This window comes from Marmota flaviventris, chromosome 6 (assembly GCF_047511675.1).
Source record: "Marmota flaviventris isolate mMarFla1 chromosome 6, mMarFla1.hap1, whole genome shotgun sequence".
Classification (NCBI taxonomy): Eukaryota; Metazoa; Chordata; class Mammalia; order Rodentia; family Sciuridae; genus Marmota; species Marmota flaviventris.
In genome coordinates this window covers 97,760,158-97,786,202 of record NC_092503.1, presented here as the reverse complement: position 1 = coordinate 97,786,202, position 26,045 = coordinate 97,760,158, and the positions used below count along the sequence as shown (strand labels likewise).

Sequence of the window (26,045 nt, the reverse complement as noted above, 5' to 3'; positions counted from 1 at the left end):
GTGGCCAATAGATTCATCACCCTTGATTATGATTAATTATGAACATTCTCCTAATAGACAAGACAATGTACTTAATTATTTTAATATTTCTGGACTGAGCATATGGTGGCTAATGGTATAGGATTAGTGAAATGATAATGCCTCCCTGCAAAATGCTTCCCTGAAACATAGATTCAATGAGTCATGCCCACAGCAAATATTTTTAAAATAAATAAATTGGTCTTCTGAAATTACTTCCCTACTTATGTAAGGTACAGAGAGGGGAAAAAGGCTCAGTCACTCTGAGTGAGGAATGGTTACCACTGTTATAAATAGCTTTATATCTTGGGATATCAGAAAACAGTTCTAATTTTCAGTTATGACAGTACTAAGAAAAGTTTTTTCATTTAAATAAGAAGAAACATTTCCATTTTTACCAAAATATAGATAGGTTCCATTTTCAATAAACCTTGTTCTAACTTTAAAATATCGATATTAATGTCTTGTAATTCAGGTCATACAATACAGTGGATTCCACAGGAACATATCAGAAGGAAATCTTCTTCTGATATTTCTTCTAACTAAACCTTCTCTTCCCTCTTGCCCATGCTAAGTAAGCACTTTACTACTGAACTACACCCACATTGCCCCTTAATATGTAATTCTTCTTGAAGGATCTTTTGCTTCAAATTTCCTCAAACTTAGGGTCTAAATCCACTGCTTCTAATTCCCAACCACATCCTCACATATCTATTTATTATTTTCTAATTTCTGCTCCCAACAGCATGGGAAGTGTTTTCTCCAAGGTCTCCCACATCTTCCTTACAGACAAACTATTAACCTGCACACTGATATAATCTTCTCATGGTCTCTAGCAACATTTCTTACTGTTCATCACTCTTCCATACTTGAAATTTTCTTCTCTTGGTTTTATCAATTCATCTTCCTGTTGCTTCATCCACCTCTCTATATATTCCTTTCTATTTCCTCAGTAGCATCTTTTCCTGCACCTGTGAAAAGATCTTCAGATCTTCTCCATCCCAAGATTATTAACACCTGTACCTCTGACTTCTCAGTTCTGTTCTGCTCACCTGCCTCCAAATACCCTGTGGACAAACAGGACATCCCACCTGCCATCAAACCCACTCAGAAGGACAGTAGTTGTCCACCACCCCTTGGCCTTCACCCCTATGTCTTTTGTAGTTTACTGTTTTCTGATCTCTCAGGCTAGAGATGAATCATCCCTTACTAAGACTCTTCTCCATCCTCTATGCCCTGTGGTCAAGTCCCTATTTTCCTTCTTAAAAATCTGTCTTCTTTTGCCAGGCTCTGTGGTACATGCCTATAACCCCATCTACTCAGCTGAGGCAGGAGGATTACAGATTTGAGGACAGATCTAGCAACTTAGTGAGACCATCTCAAAATAAAATAAAAAAGGGCTGGAGATAGAGTTCAGTGGCAGAGAGCTTGCCTAGCATATGCAAGGTCCTAGGTTCAACAACAGTACCATCCCCATCACCATTACCACCGAAAAACCCTCATCTCTTGCACTGAGTTTCCCATCCTCCCCTGAGCCATGACTTTTATCACTACTCTCTGAGAACACCACCTCAGCTTCTCACCTTACTCCTGACTATGGACTCTGCTTATTTCCATCTATTTTACAAATAAATAATAGATTCTGTTTTCTAAAACACAATTTTCCAAGCTCAGAGTGATTAAGTAATTTTCCCAATGCCATCACAGCAAGAAATAAAAAAATCAAGAACAAAACTTAATTCTCCCTTCTTCTAAAGCCTGAGTACTTTCTACTGCTTTAAAGCAATCTTTATTCTGGTGTCCAAAATTCAGACACAGCCTGCCTCACCAGTTGGGTGGTGAAGAGTTTGGCTCCCTCTTGTGACAGGCCTCCAACTCTGCCATCTGTTTTTTTTTTTTTTTTTTTCTTCTTCTTCTTCTTTTTCTTGTTCTAATTACTCACACACAACAGTAGGATGGATTTTGACACATCATACTTAAATGGAGTATAACTCCTCTTTCTTCTGGTTGTATGTGATGTAGAGTTACACAGGTCATATAATCATATATGCACATAGAGTAATAATGTCCAATTCATTCTACTATCATTCCTACTTCCATATCCCCTCCCCACCCTTCACTCCCCTCTGTCTAATCCAAACTACCTCTCTTCTTCCCTAGCCCTGCCCCTACTTTTGTGAATTAGCATCTGCATAGCAGAGAAAACATTTGGTCTTTGATTCTTTCAGATTGACTTATTTTGTTTAGCATGATATTCTCCAGCTCCATCCATTTATCTGCAAATGTCATAATTTCATTCTTCTTTATGGCTGAGTAATATTCCATTGTTTATATATACCATATTATCTTTATCCATTCATCTGCTGAAAGGCACCTAGGTTGGTTCCATAGTTTAGCTATTGTGAATTGAGCTGCCATGAATATTGATGTGGCTACATCACTATAATACACTGATTTTAAGTCCTTTGGGTATAAACCTAGGAGTGGGATTATTGTGTCAAATAGTAGTTCCATTCCAAGTTTTCTGAGGGATCTCCATACTTTCTTTCTAGAGTGATTGCACCATTTTGCAATTCTACCAGCAAGGTACAAGTACACTTTTGCCCCCACATCCTCACCGACATTTATTGTTGCTGGAGTGAGATGGAATCTCAGTATAGTTTTGATTTGAATTTCTCTAATTACTAGAGATGTTGAACATTTTTTTTCCATATATTTGTTTATCAACTGTATTTCTTCTTCTGTAAAGTATCTGTTCATTTCCTTAGCCCACTTATTGATTGGGCTATTTGTTTATTTTGGTGTTAAGTTTTTAGTTCTTTAAATATCCTAGAGATGAATGCTCTATCTGAAGTGCATGTGGTAAAGATTTTCTCCCATTCTGTAGGCTCTCTCTTCACATTGATTGTTTCCTTTGCTGTGAAGAAGGTTTTTAGTATGAAAGATCCCATTTATTGATTCTTGATTTTACTTCTTGAGCTGTAGGAGACTTGTTAAGTAAGTCAGTTCCTAAGCCAACATGGTGGAGACTTGGGCCTATATTTTTTCTATTAGGCACAGGGCCTCTGTTCTAGTACCTAAGTCCTTGATCCACTTTGAGTTGAGTTTTGTACAGGGTGAGAGAACCATATGAGATTCTTCAAGTTTTGGTCCTACTAAATGTGCAGGGCGGGGCTAGAATTGTGGCTCAGTGGTACAGTGCTTGCCTGGCACATGTGAGGCACTGGGTTCAATTCTTAGCACCATATATAATTTAAAAAAAAAAACTCACAAAGGTCCATTGACAACTTTTTTAAAAAATGCAGGGACCCTGATCCACTTAGAAATAATTAAAGGTTTTCTGAGAAAGCTACTGAGAACCTGCACAGGAATTCAACTTTGGGGCCAAATCTACTTAGACTTTACCCAATTCTGTTACAAGATCTGGTTTTGGGTTCCATATATAAATCCTGGCCTTATTTTTGTGCTTCATACCCGTATCCCCTAAGGATGGGACCCTCCAGTAATGATTTCAACAGTGACACTGACTGGACATTCACCTACATTAGCCTCCCTACAGTCTAGCTAGCACCTCTCCTCCTCTTATATCTCCTCCAATGCCCGTTTAGGTCCTGGAACCCACCTGGAATCTCCTCCCCAAAGCTCTCCATTATCTGTCTTATCTCTCCCATTTCCAAATGGCCCATTCCCCTCAAATATTACATTTCAGTCAATTTTTTTTAAGCCTAATTCCTCTCAAGATTTGATTGAGAACACCAATTCCTTTCTGTAGCTAGAAAACTATCTATCTTAACTTCAAGGTTCAACTGCACAGTTATCAGTAAGAGGCACAGCATGCCTACTGCAGGATGGGTTCTGTGCACATAGAACATTTCATGAGCAGACACTAGGCACAACACAGGCAGGACTTTTCTTCTAAGTCAGATCTCTTTAGGATAATTCTACTGCCATCTAGTGTATATCAAAGAAACAACAAACTTATTTTTAATAAGGATAAAAATTATTCTAAATAAGGATTACTTTATAAAATCTCTAAAATAGATAACATTGTCAGAAATGAAAAAAAATGTGTCTGCATTCAAGAATGAAACTCTGTGTCTTCCAAATCTATAATTACAAGCACAGTCCTTAAAACTACATTCAAGCTCGTGGAGAACAGGAAATGTGAAGCCAGGTTCACAGTGTTACTTGAAAGAACAATTTAAATATATTGTTTAAGAAAATAAGTCCCAAATTGATTTTTCTTTCATAGGATATAAAAAGTCCTTCATAAGAACTACCTTAAAATTAGCCATAAAAGACTTAAGAAATGATATCTAAGAAAAAGTGGACTTACCTGAAAGTGCAAAATTATTGTCCATATTAATCCCAAAGTCAATTTGGGATTTCCGTCTGTTATGTCATCATTTCTAATATTCACTAATTTCACCTGTTTCATATATGGAAAAGATAAAAATGTTACTAAACCAGCACACGAGTTATCTTTACCTACAGAAAAACAATCCTTAAATATGCAAATACAGTAATCACCAAAATACTGGTTTACTGTTACCTTATTTTTGAGGGGCAGAGGAGGAGTATTGGGGACTGTACCAGTGCCTCCTGCATTACAGGCAAGTACTCTAGCACTGAGCTACATCCCCAGTCCTCAGTTATTTTAATACAAAGTACAGAGTAAGCACAAAGGCAATATGGGTGTTATTTGGTTTTGTCTTCTAAAGCAAGTACTGAAAGCATCTACTTGTCAAAAATACAACTGCAGTCAGGAAGGCCTAAGTATCTGCAATCTTAAAATTAGAAATAATTTTTCTTTCAAAATAGGTTTTTCATCCTTATCATTAGATAGGAAATTGTTCTGATCCATAAAATAATTTTAACAATGTCTCACACTTCCATCACAAATGATTTTAAAAATAACATTATTTTTCTATCAATCTATCATAAATTGGTATATGTTATTGAGCATTTGGAAGACTGTTCAAATTAAAAAATAGTATAATACTCAGACTAAAGTTTATCAACTGCTAAACGAGGCATTCAGGTAAGTTAATGTAATGATAATGTCTAACATTTATTTCCCAGACAAAAGAGTCAAATATCATGTATTAATTGCCAAGAATTATATAACATAATATCTAATATTTTACTTACTGGAAAAATACTACCATAAATATTTCAAGCAAGAGTGCATAAGTAACCATTAATACTTTGGAAACTTCCACTAGAATGCAGAATAAGGAGGCAAAAGTAGTAATATTTAAAGCAGTTAAGCACTAAGTATTTACTAGCATTTAATAACTAAGAGCATTTAAATATGCATAATAAGCTAAATAAAGGAATAATAAAATCCAGTGTTCCCCTCTCCCCTTTTCCTTACATCCTTTTTTTACCCACTCCTCTAAAAACTGTTGCCACCCAATTTCTCATTATTTTCATTAATTTTCAACTCTCCTGCCTTTTTCTCTTGTACTTGAAAGACTTATGCTACTACAATACAAAATGCTACCTAATAAAGATCACATCCAACATTCTTTTCCAGAAACCTCAAGCTAGTTGAAGACTGTTGTCAGGAATGTTATTTAAGTTTTAATCACTCATAAACTACCTAACACTATTACTATGGTTTGAATGTATACAATTCCAAAATTCAGATGCTGCCTCTGTGATGAGGTTGAAAGGTGGACCTTTAAGAGATAATTATGGGGCTGGGGATGTAGCTCACTGGTAGAGCACTTGCCAGGGCTGAGGCCTTGGGTTCCATCCCCAGCACCATGGAAGAGAGAAAGAGAGAAAAAACATTAATGAATTATGTCATGAGGGCTCCTCCTCTCTTGAATGTGATGCGATGCCCTTATATAAAGAGGCTTGATGAGGACTGAGTTTGCTTTTTCACCTTCCTGTCCCTTGTCCCTTCTGATATGTGAAGACACAGGGGTCCTCTCCTCCAGAGAAAGCAGTCCTCACCAGACACCAAATGGTGGTGCCTTGATCTTGGACTTCCAGATTCCAAAATATATGAGAAATAAATTTCTGTTCTTTATGAAATACTCACTCTCAGGTATTCTAGTACAGCAGAATAAAATGCACCAAGATAATTACCAACTTATAAAAAATAAAATATTGCCTAATCACTATTAAGTACTATGAATGCTTATACTGAGTTTTAGAAAGTATGATATAAAATGAAGTGTTTTTATATACTAAGGGTAAAAAATAAAATGTTGTTTCCCCAGTACCAAGTACTGTTCATAGGCATACTTAACATTCCATTGCTACTAAAATGTCATTAACTGCCTAGGCAAATGCATTCCAATTCAAACAGAGAAAATCAGTTGCTCTTATTCAGATGGAAATGTAGCCACTTATAATTCCTTCTGAGTTTACACCTAATATTAACTTCCTTTTCTTCAGAACAAATGTTTAAAAACACTTTAAAATATTTGCCTCACCAAAGCACATCTTCATTATTATAATTCATAGTCATGTTTAACCTTTTTCTTCCCTGACATGTTTTATGTAGATTTACTTAATCACATATGTTTATATAATTAGAGTCTGAAAACCTTCATACCTGGCGTCTTTTCAAATAGTCAAGTGCAATTTGTACATTCTGTAGCCTGTGGAAACGCATCCGACCTTTTTCTCTGGGCTAAGAACAAAAAAATGTAGATATAAAAAGCACTGTAGTTTCTAATACCACTGCCCATGCTAACTTCATTAGACTTCCCACTCATCTGAATATATTAAAACAATATTTAGGTAAGCCCGTAAAATTTTTTTAAAAAGCTTTTAATTTCTTCATATTATCTGGGACTGAATGTAAACTACTAGGGACTTTTTCTTAATGCATTTTAAATTTAATACTTCATTCCAAAAGTTTTATCTAAACAAAAGTTAAAAGAGAAAATGCCATAGAAATACATTTTAATGTTCACTAACAGAATATTCCTAGCCCACAGATATTTAACTGTGGATGCACAAAAATAATCAAATATCATTCCCCATTTTGCCTTCTTAATAAACACTGACTGTTAGCAGGAGGGTTTTTATAATTATTGTATATATGGGATGTTAATGAAAATGAGGTAACATAGCATGCAGTTAGTATAAAAATCACCAAGTAGAAAGAAAGATTGACTTAGTATGATAGAGGAAGAGAAAAACGCGATTAAAATCACATAATATATTTCCTCTTTATTTTATTTTAGCTTTTTCACAAAACTGAACTGACTCTGATAATGAGAAAGGACTCCACTAGTTTTACACTGCATGGGAATGGACAGGATTACTTTCTCAGTCTAAGGAAAAGTGACAAACCATCATTCTTTTCCTTAACGCTGTTTCCCTTAAGAAACGATACAAGTGAGCAGAAGGAAAACATAAGGAAACAGAGCTGAGAAATGTTTAACGAAAATACAAAGAATGGAGCAGGAATCTGTCACATAAAATCTTCCCAAGGGTAAAACAAAAAAGGCAAAACTGACAGCTTAGCTTCTTAAATATGAATAGGTTGCTGAAGCCAAAGGTTCCATAATAAAACAAACAGCAGACCACAGAAGGGAAATAAGTTCTGCATAACCATTGGAAAATATGTTGATAAATTCACCCCTCGAATTCAACAAAAGCACAATTTCCAAGGAAATCAGGGGCACTTGGGATGGAGATGACAAAAGAAGCACATCTGCCTTGCTGAGGTGGGTCAATGTTAGCTGTGTGTCATGGAGATTCAACAGCTCTGTGGGTTTGGTTAGGATGCTAGATTTTAAAACCTTCCTGTATTTAAATATGGTAAGACCTTTTAGAATGTCCACCAAACACCTACTGCCAATAGGTATGATTTAAAGCAGAAACTTAAATCCTAAATAAAATTCCTATAAGTCCTTTGAAAAAAATCAATAGTTGCCAAGTTTGAAATATCAATTTCATAAGTGAAATGAGTTTGCACAAAAATTAGCATGCTTGTTCTAAGATTTCATACTTTTATACAAGGTATATGAAATTCCTTAGGTAAAATGCTGTCTTATAATTTAGGCAAATACGTGCGATTACCATGTGGTACATACATAGTAAAGTGTAAATGATTCATTTTAGCTCTCTAAAGATTTTTAAAGAGAAAATATTTCCTTTGTCCAGTTTTTTTTTTTTTTTTTTTTTTTTGGCACACACATCCACCTCGCTGTAGGCTTTGGTCCTTCCTATACTTTTCTCAAGAGAAGCCCATGAGTTACTGCTCTATCAGGTTAGCGCTCACCACACTGGACCCACTAGGTTAGTCGAGTTATGGGGGCCGACACCTACCCCCTTATCCTCATCCTCCACATCCTCATGCTGTTCATATGCGCATGCTTCTGTGGCACTCACCAATCGTAAGGTCTTCAAAAAATCTCGCTCCCTTGGCTAATGAATATAACAGACAGAAGAAAGGACAGCAAAGACACAAGACAGACCAGAAATGAAAAGAAGAGCATGAACAGAACATAATGAGGGAGCACAGTAACCAAGAAGGGGAGGTAATGTTCACAAATAAGGAAATGACACCTGAGGAATGAGTTAGACCATTTTTTTTCAGAAAGCAATGTTTATTTCCTTGCTATTTGTGAGTCTTTTAATGTGTGGTTATATTATGCATCCTACTGCTGCTAAGCAAAAAAAAAAAAAAAAAAACCCGAAGGTTAAAAAAAGAAAAGCAAGAGCAAAAATAGTATTTTAATGATTATATAAGCGAAGTCATCAAAGTGCTTCAAGTTTCTCAAATTCACACCATTTGAAGTCTTGAGAATGCTTAGGCATCTAACCAGAACTTTTTTTTTTCCTGATAGAATTCACAGCTCAAAGGATGAATGTTGCAAAAATCCGAAAAGTCTGTGTTGAAAACACACTTGTTATATGTGCAGTGGACTAAATGTTCTTCAAAATGAATTAAGAAAATTGAAACTTACCAAGGTATCTCCTGAAAGAACCTCTAAGAGAGAGATCAAATTGTGTCCGTCCCTTAAGTCTTCATAGAGATCATTCACATGTTTCCGAACCTACACAGAGAAAAGCAAAACTTTTGGTCCTACAGTTCTGAATCATTCTTCACATTCTTAAACAAGAAAGGGGTTAAGTACAAAACATTCTTCGTACAGTATTTGTTCATGTGCCCATTTTTTATTTTTACTTTCTCATTACTTAAAAATTAAATTTGAATTTCAAAGCTAGAAATAGTGAACTTCAGATTTATAATTTATAAAGACAGGACTGTTAAATTTTTAGTGCAGTGAATAAACATAAGCCTGGACTATTGCACGGGGTGACCACTGCTTCCCTAAAGGCAGTACCCTGACTTTATTCATTATTCCACCTTCACCAGTCGGCTGTGCCCTTATTCCCAACCCCCTCAAATCAGTCTTCCTACTCTGCAGACCAATGAAAGATCCAGGATACAAAGGCATACACTCCACATCTTAAGAATCCATAGTATGCTGTGCAAAGGCTACATGAGACTCTATGTATCATTCTTCCAACTTCCTGTGAACTTATAATTCTTTTAAAATATAAAGTTTTCTCAAATCCATACATGTCAGATTAGAAGGCCTCTGTCCAAATCTTCCTCTGCTCAGCACAAATCTTGTGGTGGAGAGTTTTCAAAACTCAGTAACATTAGCACAAAGTCATCACTCAATCTGTAACAACTTCCCTCACTAAATTCAACCTGTTATTCTAGAGCTCAAGCCACTATGACTCCTAGAAAGCTCTGTCTTTCCAGCAGGGGCAGATCCCACAAGTACTTGGCCTACTACTAAGCTTGTGCTAGATGGACAGGTGTCCTCACAGGCTAAGATGGTTGCTCCACAGAGGGCAGGCACATGTGCACTTCCTCACCTGGTAACAATTCAGGGATAGGGCTAACATTACTTTTGCAACTCCCATGAAAGGAGCCAAAGAAGTGGTCTAGCAAAGAGACAGGAAGCAGAATCCCATCTACTTAACAAGTTGCACAAGCCCTGAGCACTTGCTAGTCTTTGGAGTAAAATGCTAAAGGTTTCTAAGTATGAATCAAACTTCTTTGCACTTCTCAAATGTCATGTGAACATACAGCACAAAGTAATAAAAATGTTTAAAATTCTTTTATTGTTGTTGTTGTTGTTTTAAATATATTTTTTAGTTGTAGGTGGACACAATTCTTTTATTTTTATTGGTGCTGAGGACTGAACCTAGTGCCTCATGTACGCTAGGCGAGCGCTCTACCACTGAGCCACAACAACCTCAGCCCCAAAGATCTAAAATTCTGATCAAAACCATCTGACTATATAACAAGAAAAAAAAAAAAAAGGTCTGACGTCAACTGAAATGAAATTTTTAATGGTAAGTCTTTCACACACACACACACACACACACAAAATTGGTTTAAATGCTGTTAAACTGCATTATCTTCATTGACTACATTTATAGTTTACAATATCTTGTTTTTGTTTTGTGGTGCTGGGGATTGAGCCCAGGCCCTTGTGCATGCTAGGCAAGTGTTCCACCACTGAGCTTCATCTCCAGCGGCGGTAGTGTAAGAAAATATTTTTGATTCATGACAAAATTCCACTTAGGAGTAACATATCAAATTACTGACTCCTCTACCCAACATATAGGGACTTTTTGCCAAGGTCACAGAACCTTTTAATATTCAGATACTTGTCTGGCATCATTATCCACAAATATGCAATGTATGTATTAAAGTCCACCACTAAGTAACTGCTAATGTCAGCGGTTCCTAGAAAATGGCCAGCAAAAGTAAGAGTTCGTTACTTTTAAACAAATATCCATCTTTACAAACCTACATTTAATTTTGATTTCCTAGTTACCAAAAATTACCAGTTAAATCTTTGGTATCACAGTAAGAGAAAGTTTTAAAATACTTTATTTCTTTTTTAAAAAATCATAACACTTTAGACAATTCTTATTTAGAATATCCATAAATAAAAAAAACAAAGTAAGTTACAAATAAACTACATTGAAATACGTGCCTCAGGATAGATAGTATTAAATGACAATCTCCTCAAGGCCTTAATTATATTCTAGAGATGAACTAATTCTCAATGACCTTTTCAGGAATGCAACTACTATATCCATGACACATACAGGAACATAAGCCCTTGCTGAGATGAGAACTAGTACTGTAATTTTCAGGTTGCATTAAAGCACTGTATGAATTTATAAGGCCAAAATCTGTACTTAAAATCAAGCTTGTGAATGTTGCACATATTAAAACATCTAGATTTATGTATTTCTTACTGTACCTCCAGTGTAACCAGAAAGCAGCCTAACCCTAAAAGAGCCTGAACAAGATCACTAAGAGATCATATTTATATAAATAATATTATGCAGCTACTGATCCTCAGCCAGCTGTTTAATCTTTTGAAATAAATGGCTTTATTGTGCAGGCCTGACATCCTCAGCACACAAGGACAGCGGAAACAGGCACGTGATCAGGATGGGGCCTCCCCAAACAGTGACTAATGCAGTGTTGAGAGTTCTGGTGAGCCCGCCAGACTCCACATTTCACTTCCTGTGTCTTTCTCACTCCAGGATAGTTAAAGATGGGGTGTGATTATGAACACTTATTTCATAGGAAGGCAATTTCACAACTTGCCTTGCCAGGTTGAATTAAACCCCCTACATCAAAAAAACCTTCCAAAACCAGATGTCATTTTTCACCATTATATTTATACAGAAAAATTAAATTAGGCATCTTTAGAAAAGGATTATAATAATACTATATATTAATCCAAATTAGAAAAAGAGAAATCTTGTTAAGAGGGGAAAAAAATCATAATAATTAGGAGACCTGCATTTATGTCCCACTTCTGACCCTAGCCTCATGAACTTGAACCAACTGCCTAAACTGTCCAGGCCTCGGGGGGGGGTTTTGTTGCTTTTTTTGTTTGTTTTTGTTTTTTTCATCTGTAAAATAGAAGTCTGATAAAGAAATTCTCTCATTCAAACTAAAAAACAAAAATTCTACCATGTGAAAATAAAATTATCATTTTCTAAAATTAATGACTTGCCAATTTAAAAGAAAGCATGTAAACTGAAAAGCTATTCAAAGTCTTGTAGCTTAAGAATTTTAGAAGAAAAAATAGAAATAGAGGAATTTAATTTCTGTAATGCTTTAAAGTATTTTGAGACACTGGTTACCATGCAATCCTGCCTGCCTTTCTAATTTGAAGTGATTAATCTGAAATACTGTATATGAAAACTGTTCTACAAATGTAACACATCAGGGCTGAGGGTATACCTCAGTAGTAGAGCACCTTACCAGCATGCATGAGGCCCTGGATTCCAGGGCAAAACAAACAAATGTAAGTTATCATTATTTACATATTTATCATTCCATAGAAAGTAAATGTTACCATTAACAATAAAAAGCAAAAATGCATGATGAGTTGTTACATTACTAGGGGCCCAGCCCTGTGATAAATGCTTTATAAATAGCAGCTTATTTTGCTCACCATAAACAAATTAGGTAAAAAGAAATGGCATTAAAAATATTTATAGTCAACATTATAATTCAAGTAATATAATCAACAATGAACTGAAATAGGAAAGTGAAGTTCTAGAGAAATACCTGATCACAAGAGCAATTTAGGAAAGAGAAAAGAGGGAAATTAAACAGTTAAACCTACACAGGAATCATTACTTTATTTTGTCCTAAGTCTGAGTCATAGACATTTGGCCTGGTAACTTTCCTTCACAGATGACTACACTAACTGCCAATAGCTTTAACCTTCTGTTTTCCATTTTCAGTAAAACATTCTTTCTTCTCTTTTTGGATAGTTTTTCCCGGTGGAACAAAAAACTGTCAGAATAAATAGTGCTAGAGAAAGTGATGAGCAATGTAAAAGCACTCTTAGGTACCTTGGGATTAAATTATATAACTTGAATTTCATAATGAGAGCAAAGCATCACTTTCTGTATTTCACAAAATTCTCCCAGAATTTTGCAGTATTTTCTAAAATTTTTACTACATTGTATCTACAGTTCACCCCTAGGGGGTGCTAACCTTGTACTTAAGAGAACATCCTAAGAAAGGAAAATAAATAGACAAGAAAACCTTTCATGGGGGAAATGATTCTAAATAAGGTGCTGGTAATAACATAGGCAATATTTCAAAATTATCTTGGAGAATAAAATATAGCAGAAATATAGCAGAATATGTCAGGTCTGTATCATCCAAATGGATTAACTGATCAAAAAAAAAAAAAAAAAAACATACACACACACAAAAACAAAACTCAAAAACAAACCAACCAAACTACTACTCCAAAAATGTCATTTTGCTAATCATTTGGTGATTTGGTTTTACATGAGCTAAATCAAATTCCACTTTGGAGAGAACAGGAACATTGTATAGCTGCTTATTAAACTGCCTTTCTTCAAAAATCTCACTTTGTAGTGGTTCATGTTAATCTTCACAAATGCCACAATAATTTTACTTCCCATATTTAAGCATGTTGCTACCATGTGGCTGCAGTTCAATGGAGATCACCAAATATTTACTGAGCAACCGTAGTGAATATACTCAAAGTATGGTCAGGGAGCTTTATACTAGTCTAAGCTCTAAGAACTCCTCCAATCAAAGAAGTCAGGAATGTTCTCCATAGAATGAAGAACAAGAACAAGGCAAAAGCTATTTGGTGAGTTCCACGGGAAAGCAGCCTGGAAGGTGAGGCAGGAAACTGGGCCTGGACACATGGCAGCTTCAGGTGCCACATTAAGAAGCTTGGGTGAAAAGAACTACTAAAGGCTTTTAAGAAAAATGAGGAAATCCTATTGTGGGAGACCAGAATATATTGCCCCCAAAATGAAGGATTGCTGAGCTAAAGACAAATGAGAAGCAGGAGACTCAGGTAAGCTCTCTACCATTCCAACATCAGCTTAGAAGTGGGGCACAGATTTTCAAAGACAAAAGGTATCTTCTGATTGAACCAGAGAGAACAAGGGTTAACCACTGAAGAAGATTTTGAAACCTTGCTGGCCTGAGATGGTACCAGAGAATTCTACATAAATAAGCTTACTAACTCAACTATCTGTCATTCATTTTCCTTTCCCATGCTGCCACCCCAAGAGACTCAAACTCCTTTTCTTTTGTCTTGTCGTTTCCCTAATATTTCATTGTTCTTGGTTGAAGATGCTATGTAAACTGAAATTCAAAGCCACCTCTTAGAGAACTCCTAATCCCATGGGTATCTCCCAAGTATATGTGAAATTCATGTGTTAATAAACTAGCTTTCTCTGGCAAATCTTTTGTTACAGGGGCCTACTCCAACTGAGAACCTATGGGGATCATTCTTTCCCTACTTATCTCTGATCAATACATTTTTCTTGTAAACTATTATCTTGAGCAGACCCAAACTGCAGGTAAAGCCCAAGGCCCAATCTGTACACAGCAGTCGAGAAAAAAGGTCCCTCAGGAAAAAGTAGAATAAAGAGGACACTGGGTTAAGGAACCTTGGAAAAAAATGCATACATCCCAGCACAACAGCACCAATCAAAAGATCAGCCACATAAAGGATCCACAGTCCTCTCTTAAAGAACTTGTACATCTGAAGGACACAGTATTCTGGAAAACAATCGTCTATCTTTAGAAAAGAACATAAATAATAAAAGAAGGCTTGTCCCAAAGGAGGTCGCCTCACTGCCTTGTACTAACTGGGTGAAAAGAAAGGGGCTAGCCTGCTTTCATGAAAACTAGGAATTAAAATGCTTTCGATTCCATTTTTTTTTTGTTTAGTATACACAAAATATAGTCATGGACAACAGACAATTAAGTTCTCTTGGAAAAGCTCCCCGAAGTCCTATTTCAAAAATAGTAATAATGCGACTAACAGTATTACTACCATATCAAATATTGATAAGTAAGTTGATCCTGTGAAAATATACAAAAATCCTTTAAAATAATGTACTCTCTTTAGAAGCTCTCTAATCTGAAGAAATTTACTACAAATTTCACTACTATTTCTTCAAGAATTGAGAAAGAAGAAAAGTACAATACAGATTTTATCTAAATTATTATAAATTCTAAATCAATACACTTAAGTATAATAAGGGAATTTTTTTCTGATTAAAAAAGATGGTCACCTCCCAAAAACTTAGGAAATGATGCCAAGAATTAATAAAATGGGATGTGATCAAATTAAAAGGCTTCTGCATGCAAAGGAAATGATGATGAAGAATGTGAAGAAAGAATCTCAGAATGGGAGAAAATCTTTGCTACTCCTCGGAGAGAAGATTAATATCCAGAATATATAAAGAACTCAAAAAGCTTAACACCAAAACCACAAATAATCCAATCAATAAACGGGAAAAATAACTAAACAGACACTTTTCAAAAGAAGGAATACAAGTGGCAACAAATATGTAAAGATGTTCAGGGCTGGGGATGTGGCTCAAGCAGTAGCGCACTCACCTGGCATGCACGGGCGCTGGGTTTGATCCTCAGTACCATATAAAAATAAAATAAAGATGCTGTCTCCACCAAAAACTAAAAAATAAATATTAAAAAAATTATCCCCTCCCTCCCTCTAAAAAAAAAAAAAGATGTTCAACATCCCTCACAATCAAAGAAATGCAAATCAAAACTACATTGAGACTTCATCTCACATCAGTCAAAATGGCAGTCATCAAGAGTACAGATAATAATAAATGTTGGGAAGGATGTGAAGAATAAGGAACACTTTTACACTGTTAGTGGGACTGTAAATTAGTACAACCACTATGGAACTGTATAGAAGTTCCTCAAAAGACTAGGTTTGAAGCCACCATATGACCCAACTATAGCACTCCTCTGTGTTTATCCTAAAGAGTTTAAGTCATCATACTATAGTGATACATGCATATCAATGTTTATAACAGCACAATTTACAATAGCCAAACTATGGAACCAGCCTAGGTGTCCATCAACAGATAGATGGATAAAGAAAATGTGGTATATATACACACAACAGAGTTTTATTCAGAATAAAGAAAAATTAAATTATGTCATTTTCAGGAAAATAGACAGAACTTGAGAACATCATGTTCAGTGAAATAAACCAAACTCAGAAGTTCAAGGGTCATGTGTTTTCTCTCATATGTAGAAGCTAGAAAGGGAAAAGGAAAAGAAAGGTGAGGGGAACTCATGAAAACTGAAGGGATATGAGTAGAGAAAAGGGACCAAGGGGTGGGAGGAGGAAAGGGAAAAGGGAAATACTGGGAAATAATGTTGGCCAAATTATGTTGTTATACTGTATAATACATGTACAAATATGTAACAACAAATTTTACTACTATGTTCAACTACAATGTACCAATTTTTTAAAAGGCCATACATAATTAATCTCTTTTACTGTTTCTTTAAATATAAAATAAAGATATTGGTCATCCATGTTCTAGAATTAATGGATAAAACAGTGAAATTTTTTAAACAAGTCAATGTTTGGCCTAGATAGTTTAAACAGCTCATTTATTTCATAGTGAATTCAATAAGTTAACAAAAGATTGCTTCTCTTAACCTTTCAGGTTGACAATCTATAATTAATTTTTTAAAAAAATACAAGGTCTCTTCTAGTCTTTCACAAGGTAGAACTATAAGTAATTAAATAAAACAAAGTATTTATATTACTGATAAATGCCTTTAAGATTTAGGAGCATTTTAGTCACAGTCTCACTGAGCTTTATGTTCTTCTGAACAGTATCACCATAGTTTTAGGAACCTTTCTTAAAAAGCTATTTATTTTTATTTCTTTCTCTCTTTTTTCTTTCTTTCATTTTTTTTTTAAGTATATAACTTTTCTATAAGTTTGGGGCCTGGGTTAGTTCTGGTTTAGATGGACTGGGTTTGGGTTTCTACCTTTCCCTCTAGCTCTTTCCTTTTATAAACAGGAAAACAAAATCCATTTTTGCATGAGTTTTTCCCTCAGCCTACAGACTTTCATCTCCTACGGCTGTACACATCTTGGTACTGAGCAATTACAATGTAACTGAAAGGAAAAAAAAAATCAATCCAGAAACCAATATATTCTGCATTATAATATATCTGTTTTAGTATCTGCTCAATTGTTCTTTGAAGATGGATGTGTTCTAGACAACCTCCGTATCATAAAGTTAAACAAATGAGCACTGGTTTGCAAAGCCATCACCGTTATCCATCCCATTTACAAGAGAAGACTGACTAGTAAATATTATCATATATTCTTATAAAAAAAACAAAAACAAAGAACTGGGAGAAGTATTTTAAGGAAGACAAAAATCTATCCAATATTCTGTTATTGAGGGTAAAAGCAGCCAAATTTGATTAAATGGAAGGAGGAAATGACCTCACCTTTTTAAAGTTTTTCAAATGTTCTGCAAGCTCATTACTCTTATAAGTCTCACTTTAAATCATTTATATTTATATTTATGGCAAATGCTACCACATTTATGTATGGCAAAATTTTTAACAACAGCTTAACCCATTAAGTTCAAAGTTTTCAATTCTGTGAATATTTCGACAAAACTGATACAGGTACATTAAAATAGGCTGAAAATCATAATCTAGTGCTTATATGTATTATTATTAGTATTAGCTTATATTATAATCATTATACTATAATTATATTCTTATCATTGTTATATAATTATATATTTTATACAGTTATATAATTTTATATACAAGTTCCACATCTGGGATGATGAACAAAATAGGTTAAAGAAGTCAGAAGGAACCAATTACTAGCATTTTAATGCTCACTTTTTTTATCATTTCTTCCCAATTTTCACAATTTGGGCAGGGGGTGGGGCTAAAAAAGTAGGGGTCACAATCTCTTAACACACTTCTAAATGAGTAATTAATAAGCTATGTAATAAAAAAGTTAGATGAAAAATTTCGATGTTGGTAACGTAACAAGACAAATAACGCTGAGTAGAATGCTATTGTAATAGCCAAGTACTACTTATTTCATATATGCCATGCCTTAAAAAATAAATATTATCATATATTTATTTTGTAATATCTTTAACAAGATATCACAAAGTCTGTTTAACAGATAATTTAAAACTATGGCAGCATAATCCTATCCTTTTCCATCAATATTTTAAACATCTCACTGTACTTTCAAATTGTGAAAAATTTTTACGAAAAATATTTCAAATAGAATTGTGAATATTTTCCAATAAATATCATGTAAATGTCATTTTAAAGAATGTTAATCAGTCTTGTTTAATTATACTCATGACCAAAATTCACAAGTAGTTAAAAATTAGATTAGATTCCCACTTAACGACTCTCTGGTAACATTATAGCAAATGTATAAACTGGGCTTAAATTAATTACTAGAAATTAGAGAGGCATTCAAGTAAATGCATTTAGTTCCTGTTTGATAGGAAAAGCAACTCTGGGACACTGCAACCTCTGTCATGCGCCTCTTAAAGCAAGGTCACTTGATTAGACTGTTTTTCCTCTTCACACCCACTCATCCTGAGTTTCAGAGAAACCTTAACCAAGGCTGGCACCAAGAAGGAATAGCTTGTGGGGGAGAAGCACTGTAGTGTAGGGCACAGCAGGAATACAGAGTAAAAGGCAGTCTGAGGGTCCCCAGAAGCTGCTAAGTGGGAACAGAAGCATCCAGAAAGGGGAATATACAAAAGTGACAAATGAAAATGTCATTTACTTTGCAAATCTGATAAACATGCTGGTTGTGGTGACTACCTGAACACTTCTGAGCTGAGTTTTCTCTTTTGGGTTTTGGCCACAGGAGCTCCTTTTCCAAAACAAAAAAAAAGGATTCTTGTACTTTCTGGATGGTGTCAGTCCTCAACCACTGAGCCACTTGCTGAAGGAAGTGAGGTCCCTGAAGACTGGTGAACACCAGGCAACCAACAGAATCCACTGGTGGATGGGAGAGGTGGCACTGACTATTACAGATGACTTTTGGTCACACCATCACGGACACCAGTGTTTCTTTCAGACCATTATCTGCCAAAGTGAGAGACTACCATGGGGAGGCATGACAGTCATTTTGTCATTTTTCAAATCTCAAGAATTAAAGGATCGAGGGATCTCTAAGTAGCATATTTTACACTTTTAAGGCTTTCTAACACTCTCATAGTTTGCACTTACATGCAAACTAAATATAAGCCCAGTTTAAGTCCTTAGAAATAAACAACTGAGGACAACTGGTTACATCCTCTTGATTAACCTTTGAAAATACCCAGGATTATGATCAAGACAACTGTCACAGAGATGAACACTAAAACTATTTTTAACGACACCCCTCAGACCATGAGATTCCACTGCCTCTGCTACAATTCACTGTAATGCTCAACATATTTTCCCTGTCAAAGAATGTTTCCTTAAATCCAGTTGAGTGTCCATGTCCACAATACCATGATATATATGTTCTAAAATAAAATCCCCTGCAAATCATATCTGGGGAAATCGTTTGAAACAGAACCATAGGTCTATTCTATTCGTTACATAACAAAAAAAAAAAAAAAAAAAAAAAAATGAGGCTAGGGATACAGCTTTGTAGTCAAGAGGCTGCCCAGCATATGGAAGGCCCTGGGTTCAAACCCCAGCACGGCAAAACACACAAACCAAAAACCCCATTTGACTTTGTCAGGAGTGATGATGCAGCCTATGATTCCAGAGACTCATGAGGCTGAGGCAGGTGGATCAGAAGTTCAAAGCCAGCCTGGGAAACTTAGCAAGACCCTGTCTCAAAATAAATCTTAAAAAGAGCTCAGGGATGTGTAGTCAGGCTCAGTGGTACAATCCCAGCAACCTGGGAGGCCAAGGCAGGAGTATTCCAAGTTCAACACCAGTTTCAGCAATTTAGTGAGGCCCGAAGCAACTTAACAAGACCCAGTCTCAAAAAAAAATTTTTTTTTCAATCATTTAAACAAGGGGGGCTGGGAGTGTGGTTCAGTGGTTAAGTAACTCTGGGTTCAATTCCTGTTACCTAAATAAATAGATAAAGGGCTGGGTATGCTAATACCCTGGGTTCAATCCTCAGTACTACAATCAACCAACCAACCAATAAATAAATAAATAAAATCGACACTCTTGTTATTTTCTGAAACAGAAATATTCCTTCTGTAGGAGAATTAAAACTTCCAAAGATGCCAACAATTTCTTCATGATAACAATTACAATTGTTGAATTACAATTCAACAATTGTAATTGTTATTACAATTCCACCAAATTTTCAGATTCCAGTCTATTAAACAGTGATATATGGACCACAATGTCCAATGGCTAGTTCGTCCAGTTGTACAAGACCAGTGTCACTCTCTTGAAGATGGCGGCGAGGGGAGTGCATTGTCCCCGTGTGCTGCTTCACTGTGTGGGAGTATGACAAGTCAGGACGGCTAAAGGCTATCTTGTTAGGAATTTCCAGCAATAGTGGGGTGCTCCGGAACCTGGAGGAAGGATTTCCATCGCACGAGGATCGGCTACGGGGACTCAAACGCGAGAGGTTTGTCGCACGGAGGGTAATACTGCTTATTCAGCAAATCGCCCCGCGGCTAGAGTCTGCAGCGCGCGCTGGGAAACGAGGAGATAGCGACGCAGGGATACAGCGCTGCAGTTTCTGCCAGCCGTGCAAGCACCGTACTCACGGCTGAATTCTGGGTTTGAGACGGGGGAAGGAAGCGGTCCATCTCGGTTCTCCACACTGGTCAGACCACAGAGGAGGCCAGCAGCCACCATGTTGGAAAGCTGACGTCACCATCCCTGTTTTCGACTGACCGCAGCTCATTCAGCCATAGAACAGGTAATTTCAGGCTGCCATTCGCCTGCGGCTTGCAGACAGATTGCTAGGGTTCAGTGCCTGGGGGCTTCTTAGAACCTGATCTTATCGGAGCGAACACCGAGCGCAGGGCGGCCGAGTTCCGGCTCCCGGAACCGCCCTGGCCCAGGGCTGGGGAGCCTGCGGAGGCTGCTTCTTGGACCCTGCTCCTATCAGAGCATACACCAAGCACTAAGCGGCCGAATTCCGGCTCCCAGAACTGAGCCCGCAGGGACTGCTTCTTGGAGCCTACTCTTATCGGAGCTTACACCGAGCACGGAGCGGCCGAGTTCCGGCTCCCGGAACTGCCCTGGCCCAGGGCTAGGAGCCCACGGAAACTGCTTCTCGGTCCGGGTCCTGCTGAGGGCCGGTCAGGACTCACCCGTTGCTTTGGTTGCCGGCAAGGGGAATGAAATGCTGCCATTCGCATAGGATACGAACATGGCAGAGATCTGATGTCATCAGAAAGCGGTGGAGGAGAGAACTTCATCAATACCAGCGGCAACAGAAACAGTTGGTCTCCTGGTAGGGGGGGCTGAGGCACAGACACCCGAGTCTCCTCAATTTGTCGTCGAGCCAGAGGGGAGGAGCCGGGCCGCCGCCAGCGCCTGGAGCAGGCCCAGCGGCTCGCCAGCGTGGTGACCGCGTGACCCCAATTGGAGAGGGGGCGGACCGGAGCCGCCACCTGCACCCACAAGGTGGGCAGACCCGCGACCCAGTGGTACATGGGCGTGGTAGGAGGGGCAGGGCAGAGCCGCCACCCGCGCTTGCAAGGTAAACAGACCTGTCACAGGCTGGCGGGTCAGGCCCAGTGGCCTGCCAGTGTGGTACACACGTCACCCCAACTGGAGTAGGGGCAGAGCAGATCCTTCTCCCACGCCCGGGGCGTGACCCCAATTGGAGTGGGGGCGGAGCGGAACCGCCACCCGTGCCCGCAGGGTGAGCAGACCTGTGACCAACCTGCAGATCAGGCCCAGGGGTCCGCAGGCGTGGTAGGAGGGGCAGGGCAGATCCGCCGCCCGCGCCTGCAAGGTAGGCAGACCTGCGACAGACCGGCGGATCAGGCCCAGGAGCCTGCCGGCGTGGTACACACACCACCCTAATTGGAGTAGGGGCAGAGCAGAGTCGCCGCCCGTGCCAGGAACAGGCCCAGCGACCTGCAGGCGGGGTAGTCACGACACCCCAATTGGAGTAGGGGCAGAGCAGAGCCGCCACCCGTGCCCGAAAGGTGGGCAGATCTGCGACCGACCAGCAGGACAGGCCCAGTGGCCTGCCGGTACGACAGACACGTCACCCCATTTGGAGTAGGGGCAGAGTAGAGCCGCCGCCCGCGCCTGCAGGGTAGGCAAACCTGCAACCGACCGGCGGATCAGGCCCGGTGGCCTGCCGGCGTGGTACACTCGTCACCCCAATTGGAGTAGGGGCAGAACAGAGCCGCCGCCAGCGCCCAGAACAGGCCCAGTGACCTGCCGGCGTGGTAGCCACGACACCCCAATTGGAATAAGGAGAGAGCAGAGCCGCCGCCCGCGCCTGCAGGAAAGATACGCAAGCAGTATGAAAAGACAAGGAAAGAAAGGACCACAAGCAATGCAGGTCAACGCAACTTTCGAAGAGGTAACAGCTGCAGCAGATGGAATGTCAGATAAAGAATTCAGGATATACATGCTTCAGATGATCTGGAGTATCAAGGAAGACATTAAACAGCAAAATCAGACAATGAAAGATCACTTCAACAATGAATTACGCAAACAAATCCAGGAAGCAAAGGATCAACTATACAGGGAGATAGAGGTTATAAAAAACAAACAAACAGAAATCCTAGAAATGCAGGAAGCAATAAACCAACTTAAAAACTCAATGGAGAATACTACCAGCAGAGTAGAACACTTAGAAGATAGAACATCAGACAATGAAGACAAAGTATTTCAACTGGAAAAGAACACAGACAGCTCAGCAAGACTGTTAAGAAACCATGAGCAGAACATCCAAGAAATATGGGATAACATTAAGAGACCAAACTTAAGAGTCATTGGGATACAGGAAGGTACAGAGCTCCAAACCAAAGGAATGAGCAGTCTATTCAATGAAATAATACGAGAAAACTTCCCATACTTGAAGAATGAGACAGAATCCCAAATCCTAGAAGCCTACAGGACGCCGAATGTGCAAAATCATAAGAGATCCACACCTAGACACATTATAATGAAGTTGCCCAACATACAGAATAAGGAGAGAATTTTAAAAGCTACAAGAGAAAGGAAGCAGATCACATTTAGGGGTAAGCCAATCAGGATAACAGCTGATCTTTCAACACAGACACTGAAAGCTAGAAGATCCTGGAATAACATATTTCAAACACTGAAAGAAAATGGGTTCCAACCAAGAATTGTGTATCCAGCGAAATTAAGCTTCAGGATGGAAGATGAAATGAAAACCTTCCACGATAAACAAAAGTTTAAAGAATTCGCAGCTAGAAAACCATCTCTTCAAAACATCCTCACCAAAGCATTACAGGAAGAGAAAATGGAAAATAACAATGAAAACCAACAGTGGGAGGTAGGACAGTAAAGGGGGGGAAAATAATCAAAGAGGAAATCAAACCATGTTTAGTAACACAAATAAACAAATATGGCTGGAAGAACAACCCATATCTCAATAATAACCCTAAATGTTAATGGCTTAAACTCACCAATTAAGAGACACCGGCTAGTAGAATGGATCACAAAACAAGACCCAACAATATGCTGCCTACAGGAGACACATTTGATAGGAAAAGACATACATAGGCTGAAGGTGAAAGGTTGGGAAAAATCATATCACTCATATGGACTTCGGAAACAAGCAGGAGTGTCCATACTCATATCAAATAAAATAGATTTCAAGCCAAAGTTAATCAAAAGGGTTAAAGAGGGACACTACATACTGCTTAAGGGAACCATATACCAACAAGACATAACAATCATAAATATTTATGCCCCAAACAATGGTGCAGCTATGTTCGTCAAACAAACTCTTCTCAAGTTCAAGAGTCTAATAGACCACCATACCATAATCATGGGAGACTTCAACACACCTCTCTCGCCACTGGACAGATCTTCCAAACAAAAGTTGAATAAGAAAACTATAGAACTCAATAACACAATTAATAACCTAGACTTAATTGACATATATAGAGTATACCACCCAACATCAAGCAGTTACACTTTTTTCTCAGCAGCACATGGATCCTTCTCAAAAATAGATCATATATTATGTCACAGGGCAACTCTTAGACAATATAAAGGAGTAGAGATAATATACCATGCATCTTATCTGATCATAATGGAATGAAACTGAAAATCAACGATAAAAGAAGGAAGGAAAAAGCATACATCACTTGGAGAATGAACAATAGGTTACTGAATGATCAATGGGTTATAGAAGACATCAAGGAGGAAATTAAAAAATTCTTAGAGATAAATGAAAACACAGACACAACATATCGGAATCTATGGGACACATTGAAAGCAGTTCTAAGAGGAAAATTCATTGCTTGGAGTTCATTCCTTAAAAAAAGAAAAAACCAACAAATAAATGATCTCATACTTCATCTCAAAATCCTTGAAAAAGAAGAGCAAAACAACAGCAAAAGAAGTAGAAGGCAAGAAATAATTAAAATCAGAGCTGAAATTAATGAAATCGAAACAAAAGAAACAATTGAAAAAATTGACAAAACTAAAAGTTGGTTCTTTGAAGACCAGTGTCACAGAGGAGATGTCTTTGTCTCATACTAAGCTTAAATATGAGTGGTATTTATTACCCCTCCAGCTCCTTTTCTGAGCACCCTTCCTTTTACAATCATCAGGGTCCCCTAGACTTGGGCTAGGCAGCAGCTAGCAAATCACAGGCCACAATTCCAAAATAAACCATGGGAAACAGTTGTGGATTTACAAGATATTTAGGTCTCAACACCCTAACAGTAGATCTCCATTTCCAATCCCAAAGACTAAGAGAATTTGAAAAGAAAGTCTATGAATGGTTTAGTTCATATTCTCAAAACCTCCACTGTCATTTCTCTGCTTACATTCATGGTATTTCTCTAGTTGAAATGTTATTCTGTTCTCACTGCTCCTCTGATTATTGAAACATTACTTTTCCCTCAGGTCAAATTCTGTTATCCTCTTCTGATTACCATATTCCTTGGTTTATACTAGAACATTATTAGTCATTTTCATCTCAGTTTCATGCACACAATACATATAAACCTAAGTCCATTAAAAAGACAGCACTTAGGTGCTCATTGTAAATGCCTCATGCATTCCATAGGACCTTTCATATAGCAGATATTCAAAGAACTCATGTTGAATAAATAAAAGATCAGTCATCAGCACTTTGCATGTAACCTCTACCACGCTCTCAGCTGTGGGCCCTTCAGTACACTCAATCATCAAGGAAGGGAAAAGAGACTCAGGAAATAGATTTGAAAACCCCATCACACCACTTCCTATTGGAATTTGTCTTTGCTCCCAAAGCCCATAATGGCATCATGTCCTGCCACCATCAGAGCTAAATAAATGCTATGTTGAATGAGAAACAGAGGGAGAGACTCCATCTGTATATGTCTAACCTCTTACATACTTCCCGTTACCCACCTAAGTTAGTTTGGCAAATGACTTGGCAGAAAGGTGTCCGGACAAATAAAATTTCAAGACTTAATAATAAATCTTAAATATTTCAATAAAATATAGAACAATAGAACAGAATAGAGTCTAGAAATAGACCCATATGATTATGAACAACTCATTTTTTACAAGAGAACAAAGGCAATTTACTGGAGGGTGGTCTTTTCAAGAAATGTTTCTGGGACACGGAATAGCCACATGCAAAAAAGATTCATTTGAACTTTTTCCTCCAAACAGATCACAGACTTATATATAACAGCTAAAACCATGTAATTAGTAGATGAAATCACAGAAGTGAACCTTTGCATCACGGGAAGACTTCTTATATATGATCAAAGAAAAGTAAATAACAAGAGTGTTTAAAGCTAATAAATTAGTCAATTTTTTGCTTAAAAATAGGCAAAGATCTTAATTATTTCACCAAAGAACTACACACATAATTAACAAGCACATGAAAAGATGTTTACTATCATCAGTCATCAGAGAAACACAAAGTAAAACCACAATGCAAAAGCACTCCACACACATTAGGACAGCTAATCCCAAAAAGACAGGGCAAGCAAGATGAAGAATCATTACATATTACCAG

The 26,045-nt window shown here is 37.7% G+C and overlaps 1 protein-coding gene across 6 annotated transcripts in view; it reads right to left on the bottom strand.

Moving 5' to 3' along the window:
* Positions 1–26,045, bottom strand: part of Dst (dystonin) — a 441,140-nt gene that overhangs the window by 211,973 nt on the left and 203,122 nt on the right. For all 6 annotated transcript variants that reach the window (XM_071613304.1, XM_071613301.1, XM_071613307.1 and 3 more), the window contains 3 exons: positions 8,958–9,047; positions 6,590–6,667; positions 4,355–4,447 (listed from right to left, as the gene is read on the bottom strand). In XM_071613304.1, coding sequence (XP_071469405.1) covers positions 4,355–4,447; positions 6,590–6,667; positions 8,958–9,047 — 261 coding nt within the window. The remainder of the gene's footprint in view (positions 1–4,354; positions 4,448–6,589; positions 6,668–8,957; positions 9,048–26,045) is intronic.